The sequence below is a fragment of the Salmo salar genome, chromosome 15, assembly GCF_965601325.2.
Source record: "Salmo salar chromosome 15, fSalSal1, whole genome shotgun sequence".
In the NCBI taxonomy this organism is placed as follows: domain Eukaryota; kingdom Metazoa; phylum Chordata; class Actinopteri; order Salmoniformes; family Salmonidae; genus Salmo; species Salmo salar.
In genome coordinates, this window is record NC_138305.1 from 32244896 (window position 1) to 32258730 (window position 13835).

General features: G+C 43.3%; 1 protein-coding gene across 2 annotated transcripts in view; it reads left to right on the forward strand.

The window, feature by feature from the left end:
- Positions 1–13775, forward strand: part of LOC106571166 (uncharacterized) — a 45282-nt gene extending 31507 nt beyond the window's left edge. For both annotated transcript variants that reach the window (XM_014143919.3, XM_014143918.3), the window contains 9 exons: positions 607–733; positions 1098–1127; positions 1246–1358; positions 1592–1724; positions 4700–4839; positions 10125–10248; positions 10589–10744; positions 12367–12526; positions 13256–13775. In XM_014143919.3, the coding sequence (XP_013999394.3) occupies positions 607–733; positions 1098–1127; positions 1246–1358; positions 1592–1724; positions 4700–4839; positions 10125–10248; positions 10589–10744; positions 12367–12526; positions 13256–13344 (1072 nt within the window). In that variant the 3' untranslated portion in view covers positions 13345–13775. The remainder of the gene's footprint in view (positions 1–606; positions 734–1097; positions 1128–1245; positions 1359–1591; positions 1725–4699; positions 4840–10124; positions 10249–10588; positions 10745–12366; positions 12527–13255) is intronic.
- The last annotated feature ends 60 nt before the right edge of the window (positions 13776–13835 follow it).

Here is a 13835-nt window from a genome sequence, read left to right on the forward strand (position 1 = left end):
ACACAGGCAGTCATCAGATACACACTAATCAAAGACAATATTGAGTAGGAGCGTAGGAGGTAATTAACCACTATCTGTATCTTATCTACATGTTTGATCTGAAATGTCAACGTTTAATATTAACCTTGGTTTTAATGACTTTGATTCCGTCTATCTATTCGTTGTTATAGACTTTGTCTTTTGCGTCATCCATCATAAGAGCACAAAAAAATACCGTAAAACCCGTTATAATGTGCAGCGCAGTTTAATTTCCCGTTCTCTAATGATGTGCATTTAGGGTTGCCAAATTACAGTATCTTTCCCTAAATTCCCACAGAGTATTACACATTTCCTGCTTACTCCATCCTGATTCCGGGAAATCTCCAACCGGGATTTCTGGAATACCTGAGAATTCTGGAAAGTTACTCGAATTTTTTCAACCTTAACCTTTAACCTGAGTTTAGTCAAGTGTGGATGCATGTGATGCAACTGCGAGTTGCAGTCTTTGACACTTCTGTTTGAACTGTTCACGCAAAATGTTGGCCCTCAGACTGAAACATCAAGGCACTACCTGACCTTGAGCAATAAGAAACGGTACTGAATACGGTCCTCGTGTGTCCCTCCTAGATGGGTGGCATTTGAGGAGGCAGGGTTCTCTGGAAAGGCGTATGTGTTGGAGAAAGGCCTCTACGGAAGCCCAGAGGACTGGGGGGCCCTCAGCTCCAAGATCACATCCGTCATGCCTGTCATTATGGTAAGATCAACACAATATTAAATGACAAATTATTATATTATAATGATAAACTAATCATATAATATAGTATTAATGTTGCAACAATAAATGATTAACATGATAAAATATTAAATCATTGAAATATTCTGTAATCAGTTACATCCGTTTGGAAAGGGGGCAAGGTCGGGGGAATGACATGAGCCATACAGTATGGGATAATGCTGATCTACAGAGGTGATAGTACACTATATAGGGAAGAGGGTGCCAATTTGGGATGCATCCAATGATAATAACAAAGTCATCAATGACCAATACACTGATCCAAGTATTGTTGAATTATTTCCTCAGTTCTCTCAATAATGCCCTCATTTGTGGTCTCTTCTAGGATAATCTGGGAAATTCCTCCAAGTTTAAGGTATGTCAACCAAAAGCAACAGGACCAACCTAGATTTCTTTGTCATAGATTTTGTAAATCACTCCATGACAGCCCCATATTTGCCAGAATCTGACAGTGTATCTGCTGTGTGTCTCAGATGCAGTTGTTCTCGGAGCCGGGCTTCCAGGGTTCTGTCCACGTTGTGGAGGACAGTGTTTCTGCCCTGCCACACGGCTTTTCCCTGGGTTCCTGCAAGGTGCTGGCTGGCAGGTGAGTGTCGTACTTGTTATTCATCCAACGTAATCTGCAGATTGTAACATGTACAGTATCTTTCCCGTACCATTAGCTACATCATTTGCCAGACGAAGTTACTGTTGGCCACAGTCATTTATATCTACAGTTGTAGATGATGCCTATACTTTTATACATTTGCTGTTGGAACATTATGATGGTGGAGAAAAATAATGATAATCTCCATGTCTGTGCGTGTCTGTGTGTTCCAGCTGGCTGGCGTTTGAGGGCCAGGGCTTCACTGAGAGGATGTATGTGTTAGAGGAGGGGGACTACCCTGATCTGAGGGCCATGGGGTGTGTGGAGCCCAACTCCTCTGTCCTGTCCCTGCAAACTACTGGCTTTGTGAGTACCCCATCGATTAGCTCTCTTTCTGTGTTGTAAATGGCACCCTATTCCCTACATAGTGCACTACTTTTGACCAGGACCATAGGATATATAGTAGTGCACTATATAGGGAATAGGATGCCATTTGAGATGCACAAAATGTCTATGTCAGGGATGGGCATAGACATCCCAAACATTCCCACACTGTCCCTGCAACTCCATCTCTCTGCTGGAGGTGAATGCATTGGAAGATGACGTTTTCTGATGTTGTGAATAGTAGGATACACAAGGTGCAATTTGGAAATGTGGTTGTGCATCAGCAGATTTACTCTTGTTATGTCAGTCACTGATAGTCAGTCAATTAGCCCATGTCTGCTAACATTTTTCAGAATGCTAAATTAGTTTAGCGGCCAGCTATCTAAACTTGTTATCTTGGTCAAATTACCAGCCGGGTGTCCCCCATTGATTTTTTTAGTCAGTGTCACTTAGATATATTAAAAACTGCAAACATTTCTCTCCTCCCGCATGGCAAAATGTGTAGAATTGCAAGAAATGAACTCTAAAACATAAACAACTTCTCTCTGCTGACAAGAGGTAGGCCACTAAGATGTTTTGCTCACAACACATCAAAGTTGCCCATCCCTGGTCTATGTCAACCTTCTATGGCCCAAAGAAAAACCTATTTCATCCAATACTGTAATGTGTGTGTGTAGCTGGTGTAGATGAGTCAGGCGCAGGACAGCAGATATGAGTAACGTACGCAATTTTACTCAACAATAATCACAATACACATCAATAAATCCAAGGCCACAATACAATAAACAATCACTCAAACAAACATGGGGAAACAGAGGGTTAAATAATTAACAAGTAATTGGGGGATTGAAACCAGGTGTGTAAGACAAGGACAAAACAAATGGAAAATGAAAAGTGGATCGGCGATGGCTAGAAGGCCGGTGACGTCGACCGCCGAACGCTGCCCGAACAAGGAGAGGGACCGCCTTCGGCGGAAGTCGTGACAAATATATTGGATCCACATAATTACATGATTTCATCCAATACAATAATTGTTTTTGGACAATTGTTTGGTATAAAGGGTTACAATAGGAATAGTGGCAATCTATATACAGTACAGTCGTGGCCAAAGGTTTTGAGAATGACACAAATATTAATTTTCAAAGTCTGCTGCCTCAGTTTGTATGATGTCAATTTTCATATACTCCAGAATGTTATGAAGAGTGATCAGATGGATTGCAATTAATTGCAAAGTCCCTCTTTGCCATGCAAATGAACTGAATCCCCCAAAAACATTTCCACTGCATTTCAGCCCTGCCACAAAAGGACCAGCTGACATCATGTCAGTGATTCTCTCTTTAACACAGGTGTGAGTGTTGACGAGGACAAGGCTGGAGATCACTCTGTTATGCTGATTGAGTTCGAATAACAGACTGGAAGCTTCAAAAGGAGGGTGGTGCTTGGAATCATTGTTCTTCCTCTCAACCATGGTTACCTGCAAGGAAACACGTGCCGTCATCATTGCTTTGCACAAAAATGGCTTCACAGGCAAGGATATTGCTGCCAGTAAGATTGCACCTAAATCAACCTTTTATCGGATCATCAAGAACTTCAAGGAGAGCGGTTCAAATGTTGTGAACAAGGCTTCAGGGTGCCCAAGAAAGTCCAGCAAGCGCCAGGATCGTCTCCTAAAGTTGATTCAGCTGCGGGCTCGGGGCACCACCAGTACAGAGCTTGCTCAGGAATGGCAGCAGGCAGGTGTGAGTGCATCTGCACGCACAGTGAGGCAAAGACTTTTGGAGGATGTCCTGGTGTTAAGAAGGGCAGCAAAGAAGCCACTTCTCTCCAGAAAAAAACATCAGGGACAGACTGATATTCTGCAAAAGGTACAGGGATTGGACTGCTGAGGACTGGGGTAAAGTAATTTTCTCTTATGAATCCCCTTTCCGATTGTTTGGGGCATCCGGAAAAAAGAAGACAAGGTGAGCGCTACCATCAGTCCTGTGTCATGCCAACAGTAAAGCATCCTGAGACCATTCATGTGTGGGGTTGCTTCTCAGCCAAGGGAGTGGGCTCACTCACAATTTTGCCTAGGAACACAGCCATAAATAAAGAATGGTACCAACACATCCTCCGAGAGCAACTTCTCCCAACCATCCAGGAACAGTTTGGTGACGAACAATGCCTTTTCCAGCATGATGGAGCACCTTGCCATAAGGCAAAAGTGATAACTAAATGGCTCGGGGAACAAAACATCGATATTTTGGGTCCATGGCCAGGAAACTCCCCAGACCTTAATCCCATTGAGAACTTGTGGTCAATCCTCAAGAGGCGGGTGGACAAACAAAACCCACAAATTCTGACAAACTCCAAGCATTGATTATGCAAGAATGGGCTGCCATCAGTCAGGATGTGGCCCAGAAGTTAATTGACAGCATGCCAGGGCGGATTGCAGAGGTCTTGAAAAAGAAGCGTCAACACTGCAAATATTGACTCTTTGCATCAACTTCATGTAATTGTCAATAAAAGCCTTTGACACTTATGAAATGTTTGTAATTATACTTCAGTTTTCCATAGTAACATCTGACAAAAATATCTAAAGACACTGAAGCAGCAAACTTTGTGGAAATTAATATTTGTGTCATTAAGTAGCTTGAAGGTTTAAGGTCGGTATCAAACAAAGAAGGTCACTATTTAAATGTATGAACATGTTTAGTCATTCAAACAATAAAACGGTCACCAGTAATGGTAAGAGTTGGTGTTCTCATACCATTGTCAGGCGTATAAATAACCTCTCTCTCTCCCTCTCTTCCTCTCTCCCCCTCCCTCTCTCTCTCTCCATCCTTCTCTTCCTTTCTCCCCCTATCCCCTCTCTCTTCCTCTCCATCCCCCTCCCTCTCGTTCTTCCTCTCTCCATCCCCCTCCTATTCTCTCTCCCTCCCTCTCTTCCTCTATATCCTCTCCCTCACTCCTCATAGGAGTTCTCGCTGCCCTCTGTCACCCTGTTTGAGAGGTCAGGTCTGCGGGGGAAGAGGGTGGTTCTGACCGACAGTTCGGTTAACCTGCAACTTGCGGGAGGCTGCAGCCTGGTCCAGTCTGTCCTGGTGGAGGGAGGCATGTGAGTACATACAGCACAGCCTGTCTGTCCTCATGTCTCTGTCTGTTGTCTGCCTGCCTACCTGCTTGTCTCTCTGTCAAAGGTCATATATTTGTATGCATGGGCCTCCTAGTCTCACGCACCAGATAGTCCTCCCCAGATTGTGCACAATAGCCTGTGGACAAGGTTTTGGGGCCCTTCCTATCCACAGAAAGAGCTCTGTGTTCTTCGTGTGTGTGTGTGTTAGCGCATTTGTCTAAGAGAACCCTACTGACGGTTCCCCAGGAAGCTAGCTGTTACGTTTATATCCTTACAGTGCATACTATATAAAGGAACACCAAACTGGAAAGATCATTTTTCTTTGGAGCGGTTAGAAACGACACCGTCGTGTGACACAAAAGCACATCCTTTATCCACTGACACAGCCATTTGTAGTCCTTTATCCACTGACACAGCTATTTGTAGTCCTTTATCCACTGACACAGCTATTTGTAGTCCTTTATCCACTGACACAGCTATTTGTAGTCCTTTATCCACTGACACAGCTATTTGTAGTCCTTTATCCACTGACACAGCTATTTGTAGTCCTTTATCCACTCACACAGCCATTTGTAGCCCTTTATCCACTGACACAGCCATTTGTAGCCCTTTATCCACTGACACAGCTATTTGTAGTCCTTTATCCACTGACACAGCTATTTGTAGTCCTTTATCCACTGACACAGCTATTTGTAGTCCTTTATCCACTGACACAGCTATTTGTAGTCCTTTATCCACTGACACAGCTATTTGTAGTCCTTTATCCACTGACACAGCTATTTGTAGTCCTTTATCCACTGACACAGCTATTTGTAGTCCTTTATCCACTCACACAGCTATTTGTAGTCCTTTATCCACTCACACAGCCATTTGTAGCCCTTTATCCACTGACACAGCCATTTTTAGTCCTTTATCCACAGACACAGCCATTTGTAGCCGTTTATCCACTGACACAGCCATTTGTAGCCCTTTATCTGCTGACACAACCCATGTGTAGTCCTTAATCCAACTGACAAAGCCATTTGTAGTCATATCCACTGACAGCCATTTGTAGTCTTTCTTTCAACACTTAATACAAGCAGTTCATACACCGTGAGCCAATGAATCACTGTATTTAACAATGCCAAAAGGTTTCTCATGAGTCATAGCACTACTTCACTTCACACCCCCAGACCAGTTCATCAACCTTTTGTAAACACAGCGTGAAGTACACTTCACACAAGTCGCCTGCGTGGGTAGTAGATCAGGTGACTATAGTTGGAGCCATTATTGCACAGTTCACAGTTGTGGAAATGTTGCATTGAGTTTAGTCTATTGTAGAACATACTGTCAGCAGGAAGTAGGAGTTATGGTCAGCAGGAAGTAGGAGTTTAATCTAGTGTAGAACAGACTAGATCAGGTGACTATAGTTGGAGCTATTATTGCACAGTTCACAGTTTTGGAAATGTTTAGTCTAGTGTGGAACGTTCGGTCAGCAGGAAGTAGGAGTTCAGTCTAGCTTAGAACATACGGTCAGCAGGAAGTAGGAGTTCAGTCTAGTTTAGAACATACGGTCAGCAGGAAGTAGGAGTTCAGTCTAGTTTAGAACATACGGTCAGCAGGAAGTAGGAGTTTTGTCTAGTGTAGAACGCACAGTCAGCAGGAAGTAGGAGTTCAGTCTAGTTTAGAACATACGGTCAGCAGGAAGTAGGAGTTTTGTCTAGTGTAGAACGCACAGTCAGCAGGAAGTAGGAGTTTTGTCTAGTGTAGAACGCACAGTCAGCAGGAAGTAGGAGTTCAGTCTAGTTTAGAACGCACGGTCAGCAGTAGTTCAGTGTCGTCTAGTGTAGAACGCATAGTCAGCAAGAAGTAGGAGTTTAGTCTGGTGTAGAACGCACAGTCAGCAAGTAGGAGTTTAGTCTAGTGTAGAACACGGTCAGCAGGAAGTTGGAGTCTCATCCAGGCAATGGGGGACTGTGTATTTTTTACGACCATGTTGCCCATAGCACAGGGTAATACTGAACGCATTAAGAAACGCTATCTTACCTCTGAAGTTGCTACAGATTTTATTGAGTGTATGACCAATACTCCACCACCTATTCTGCCTTCCTCTCGTGGTGATTTAGTTGATCGTTTTTATTGCAATTTAAGGGAAACTGTTGATGCCATAGCTCAAGTTGAAAAGGCCATGAGAAACAACATTCTCTGATCTGATGAAAACAAGATTGAACTCTTTGGCCTGAATGTCAAGTGTCACGCCTGGAGGAAACCTGGCACCATCCCTACGGTGAAGCATGGTGGTGGCAGCATGCTGTGGGGATGTTTTTCAGTGGATGGGGCTGGGAGACTAGTCAGGATTGAGGGAAAGATGAACGGAGCAAAGTACAGAGAGATCCTTCATGAAAACCTGCTCCAGAGTGCTCAGGACCTCAAACTGGGGCGAAGGTTCACCTTCCAACAGGACAACGACCCTAAGCACACAGCCAAGACAACGCAGGAGTGGCTTCAGGACAAGTCTCTGAATGTTCTTGAGGTTCCTAACCAGAGCCCGAACTTAAACCCGATCGAACATCTCTGGAGAGACTTGAAAATAGATATGCAGCGACGCTCCCCATCCAACCTGAGAGAGCTTGAGAAGATCTGCAGAGAAGAATGGGAGAAACTCCCCAAATACAGGTGTGCCAAGCTTGTAGCATCATATCCAAGAAGACTCAAGGCTGTAATCGCTGCCAAAGGTGCTTCAACAAAGTACTGAATAAAGGGTCTGAAAACTTGTGATATTTCCGTTTTTTTATTTTAATACATTTGCAAAAATTTCTACAAACCTGGTTTTGCTTTGTCATTATGGGGTAATGTGTGTGAATTGATGAGGGGGGAAAAAACGATTTAATACATTTTTGATTAAGGCTGTAACGTAACAAAATGTGGAAAGTCAAGGGGTCTGAATACTTTCCGAATGACTGAATAACAAGGCAATTAGAAATGCCAGATAGAAAAATTTGCCCAACTTGGATCACTAACAATCTCAATAATTTGAGAGTGCTCTTCTCGGCCATTGATGGCCTGATAAATCCTACCCCCCCAGACCTATGTGAACTTTCCTCCACATCTAAATGTGATGAGTTCGCGGCATATTTCAGAGGTAAGATAACCAACATTAGGCTGGGTATCAGTCAAGATCTGATGTGAAGTTTGGTGATATGTCTCCTAACCTAGCACACAAAGGCACTATGGATTTATTTACCCTGGTTGACACAGACATGCTCAGGAAAGGGATATCACAACTTAAGTCTTCTACCTGCCTTCTCGATCCTATCCCCACCACCTTCGTCAAAACTGTTTTTAATTGCATTTCTGAAGAAATTGTTTTTCAAACAGCAAAATATTTTTTTTATGTGCCAACTGTATTTAAAAAAAAATCCAATCAGTTTTTTTGTGCCCACCACAGCACACAGCCAGCTTAGTTAAAATGGTAAATGATCTACGAGTGAACACGTGCCAAACAGCTCTTTGTACTCTTGGATTTATGTGCTGCATTTGACAATGTTGACCATGATGTCCTTCTGGATGGACTGGAGAGGTGGGTTGGTCTCTCCGGTCCAGTTCTAAATTGGTTTAGGACCTATTTAACAGGTCAAGAGTTTTTGTCACCCTTGTTGAAGATAACTCAGTAAAAATACATGTCACGTGGCATTCCACAAGGTTCGATTTTGGGTCCGGTACTGTTCAGTTTATAGGTGTTACCCCTTGGCAGCGTTATCAGAAAGCACAGCACAGATTTTTTTCTCCTACGCAGACGATACACAACTTTACATTTCTGTGTCACCAGAGGATTTTAGCTCCACGGATAAATTATTAGACTGTATTAGTGATTTAAATACTTGGATGGCTGACAACTTCCTATAGCTAAATCAAGACCGAGGTAATTATTGTTGGAGCCAAAGCACAGAGAGAGAATCTGGCCACAAATGTTAATTCACAGGCAATAAAGATAAAATACCAACTAAAAAACCTAGGTGTTATTTTAGATTCTGAACTCCATTTTGAATCACACATTAGAAATGTGACCAAAATAGGTTTTTTTTACCACCTGAGGAACATTGCCAAGGTGTGGCTGTTTCGCTCGCAGGCTTTACTACTCTAATGCTCTCCTGTCTGGTCTACCCAAGAAAGCCAACTGCAAAACATACAGAATGCTGCAGCATGGGTACTGACCAAGACCAGACGAACAGCACACATTACACTGGTTTTAAGTTCTCTGCACTGGCTGCCTGTGAGTTTCAGAATTTATTTGAAGATTATTTGATTGGTTTTTAAATCAATCCACGACTGTGCACCACAATACATGTCAGACATGCTTTTAAGTTGTACCCAGTAGGTCCATCAGGTCCTCTGACACTGGCCTTTTAACTATCCCAAAGCCTAGGACCAAGAAGCATGGAGAGACAGCCTTTAGTTATTATGCCCCCAGCCTCTGGAATAGCCTGCCAGAGAACCTGAGGGGGACCAAGAGGCATGGAGAGACAGCCTTTAGTTATTATGCCCCCAGCCTCTGGAATAGCCTGCCAGAGAACCCAAGGGGGCTGAAACTGTGGACATATTTAAATGAGATCTTAAAACACACCTTTCTAGCTTTGCTTTTCTTAAGGGTGCTTTTCAGTTTTTATTGTAATTCTTTAGTTTTTTTATCCTCTTATGTTTGTTGTGTAGTAAATATTAAAGTTTTTTTTTAAGCGCATTACGTTGCATTCCATGTCTGAAATGTGCTGTATAAATAAAGCTTGATTTGATTTGGAAGGGAAGGGTCTTGGAATCGTGGGATACTATGAGGTAGTGAGGCTTGGTCCAGACCAGTGGAAAGATCCCAATGGTGTGTGACATTCAGACTGGAGATGTGGACTCACCTCTGGAACACACAGAAACACAAGGCGACCCGGCAGGGTCAGACTTATAACTCATGAGTGGGACTTTCTTGCAGGGAGAGAAATGGGATGAGGCCAAATTAATGGAGCTTTTGATTCCAGATAAAGCGATGACATCAGCACAGACAGAAAGTTCCTGTGTTGTGTTCTAGTTTCTTTGGGGGTTGAGTGGGTGAAAAGGCAAAGCAATCATTCCCCACTAATTGATATGTGAGACTCTTAGTTTGGTAACTGTGTTTTGACCTTGTCTTTGATTGACACTGAGTGAAAAGTTCAAGGAATCATTTGTCTGATATGTGAGACAATAAGCTTTGCTAGTGTGTATTGATACTTTTTGATTGACACTTGCTTACTTCTGATTGACAGGTGGGTGCTGTATGAGGGGATCAACTACCGCGGAGCTCAGATTCTGCTGAAGCCCGGCAAGGTGCTCGATTGGCGAACATTCAGTAGCTGGCAGCGAATCGGATCCCTGCGCCCACTGATCCAGGTAAGAAGCCATCTTAAATGTGATAACATGATTATATGGGCACACAGAGATTAAGGCCAGGATTCAATCCTAGTTTCGTTATAGAGCTACGCACTACAACAGATTTTTAAAGGTAATTTACACTTGAGCCAACATCGGCAGTGTTTACCGTTAATGTGATCTCTGCCAAAGTCAGGGAAAATACCTTTTAAAGGTGCGCTGTTGGCTTCTATAGTATTCTGTGTGAGCACAGGGGCTGCATGGCAGACAGGAATACATTGACAGCATGTTGAACTGAGAAATACTTGTGGTTCAAAGACAGTGAACCCTAATCCAGTGTGTGTGTGTGTTACCTGAGCAGCGACAGGTGCACTTCCGGTTGAGGAGCCAGGAGGGCCTTCTAATGTCTGTCACTGGGGAGATGGATGACATCAAGCTGATGCGTATCCAGGCAACGGAGGAGATGGGCGGAGTCGAACAGATCTGGTTCTATCGGGACGGACATCTCCACTGCAAGGTAGCATCGTCATGGCAACAGGGTGTTTAGAGTAAAGCCCTGCAGGGGCATGAATTTTTAAGCCTTGCCCATGCCCGTGACGTTCAGACCCTACCCAGGCCCAATTGCTTCTGACAAATTTAAGGCCCTGCCCGAAATCAGAAGTAATTTCCTCCATTAGTAAATCCATTAGCTGCTCCTCTCTGTCACTCTTATCAATCCCTGCGTGCAGGCAGCTCACTTTACCTGCACTCTACTCATGGCGACTCTGAGTCTGTGAATCCATAGCAACGGGCAATGAATGGAGGAACGTATAACGCCCCACCCAGCAGACTGTCAACCAATCGCGTTCTCATGCTGCGTCACGTGGTTGCTAAGCTAATCGTCACACAATCCCTTCTCAAAATCAGGGTGTGAGTCGAGAAACGTGCCTATTTTCCTCAACAAGTACATAATGTCACAATTCCAAAGCTATACAGATAGCAAGTTAATTATCACACATCTCCGAAGATTTGTAATGTTGTACTTCTTGTTGACAAAATTCATGCTAATGTTGGGTTTTTGAGCTACCACCCAATTGATTCCCATTCACGCCTTAAGAGAGAGCTCTCCTTGTCCCAGAATCACCCAGAATGGACCATGTGTCCCATTGATGTAGAATGGGCAATGTACACAATGGCCGTTAATAGGATTCCAATGGAGTTTTCCATCTCCTTAAAAGTGTCTCTGGCTCTGCTCAACAAACGAAGAGACATGAGAGAGCAGTTAGCTGTTAGCTACTTTTGGTCACTCTAAACTCAAGGAACATTATACGTTTTTTTAAATAATCTTAGTTTTATATTTCACGAGGTTGAAGCACTTCTGACACCATGTTATGATCTTAGTCAGATATGACTGTACTGTGCAGCACAAGCAAATGGCTCAACTTCAATATGTTAGTGATGTAGTGATACCCGAGCCCATATGTAATTGATGAGAAAACAGGCCTTACCCGGCACTAACCCGATGGATAATGTCGGGGCCCGTCGGGCTCGGGTCAGGTAGCAGAGCTCCAGTTTAGAGAAGGTGGACAGGCCAGGAAAACTGTGACTTAACAAGCACTAGAGCCTGGGGTATTTAAATCAGAGCCTGGAGTACTGCTGCTTCTTGGGTAATCTAACCCTTGGGGATTTGTTAAGTATTCTATGTCTTGGTCGTGGGCTACACCTATTGTACAGTTCTTATAGTTTATGCTTCCAGAGAAGCACTCTGAACATGTCCTTGTAACTTCACATAAATTGAATGCCATCCATTTCATTGTTCATGGATTATCGACGAGGATCCTGCAACTATTTTTGGGAGTAGAACTTTAGAGTAAGCACGTTGATTATTATTTCATGAACTTATTAACATTTCTGACCCATGACTTCAATTAGTGAGTTTATAACAGCCTTTGTACTCCAGCTCTGGACTCCCTGCCACGTCTCACATAATCATGCTCTATATTGCATTTATATGGTTTATTACAATACTCAACTAGTTTTTATGCTTGATGCAGGCCCATTCTTTATTTAAAGTGTGTGATTGAATGTCGGTACAAATGATTTCCTCTTTAGAGGATAATAAAGTTTTTCAAGCTAAAGTTTTCTACTCTGTCTGTCCAGGTGCAGGAGGATTGCTGTGTGGCCCCGTGCAGCGTGGCCATGACAGGCAGTCGTATGGGCCTCTCACCTGAGCCTGGCAAACAACCCTCCTGCTGGAGCATCACGCCTGATGGCCTCATCCGCTACACCGCCAGCCCCGACCTGCTCCTGGAGGTCAAAGGTGAGGCAAAAACTACAACAAACATGGGATACCAGGTTCATATTCACTAGGCTACACTAATGAATATGACTCCAATTCCCCAGCCACTCCTGTAGATCTGAGAGGATTTGATAGGTAGGAGCAATATGACGACATTCCCACCCAGCCAATCAGAAGGCAAGACAAACCTATTGCAATAATGCTTCTACCTCTCAGAGCTACATGAACTAGTCTGTGTATTGTATTGTTCACTGGTTTCACTTCATTCAGTTCTGGGGTTTTACTTAGATTAGGTAACTTGACTAGAATAATTGTGAATTAGCGACACCTTGTGGATGGACAGAGACGTGACAATGGGCTGCCGCTGGATTCAGTATCAAGTAGGCTTGTGACAAGTTTAGAGACAGACAGGCTGAATCTCAAATCACTGCCTTCTCCTCACCCCTCCATTTGCTCGCACCTCCGCCATATGCACAAGTGTCCCAAGGAAGGGCCTTCCAAGCGAGTTGGTAGGGACCAGGGGGTGTTTTGGGATTCACCGATAGGCTATGAAAACCCCCCTCATACTTTCCCCTCCTTTTCCCCTTCTTTGAGGTATTCACTAATCAGTAAGTTATTAGATAAGTTAAGGCAACGTTTCCATTGTGCTTTCACTGATCCAACCTTGGCAGATCAGTGATTGGCCCAAAGAAGGAAGGGACATTGTATTTAAACAAGGCACAACTCAAATCATTTTGTCTGTCCTTGCAGGTGGTCAACACTATGACAGAAACCAGGTGATTCTCAACGCGTTTGATCCAAACAAACCCAACCAAAGATGGACAGTGGAGATTCTCTGAGGTCTTGTTTTGAGAGGGAAGAACTAGGTGTAGTCTGAGGTGCAGTATGATGAGGGGCCTCAGTGCTCTGTGGCGCAGCTGCAGTGTGGGCCCCATACAAGCCTCAAGGACAAGATGCCTCAGGAACAGAACATTTGCTGCTGGAAGAGAAGCTTATATACAGTATAATCTTTCCTCTGAGGTCAACATCACATTTCCTGGATAATCTATAATATCGCATTACTTCTTCACAAACAAAACAATAGTATTCATTACTATATTATGGGAAAATGGACTCAGACTAAACTTGAAATACTTTACCTACCCTTTAATGTTGTATCTGATAATATACGAGTTTGACATTGTTACATTTTTGATGAATATGTATTTCGACATTTTATTCCCTTCTGCCATTAATGTCTTTATGTAAATAAATATGTGATGTGATTATATTTTGTTATCTACAATAGTTGGAATAACATCTAGAATATTTGGAATAACAAATTGCCTAA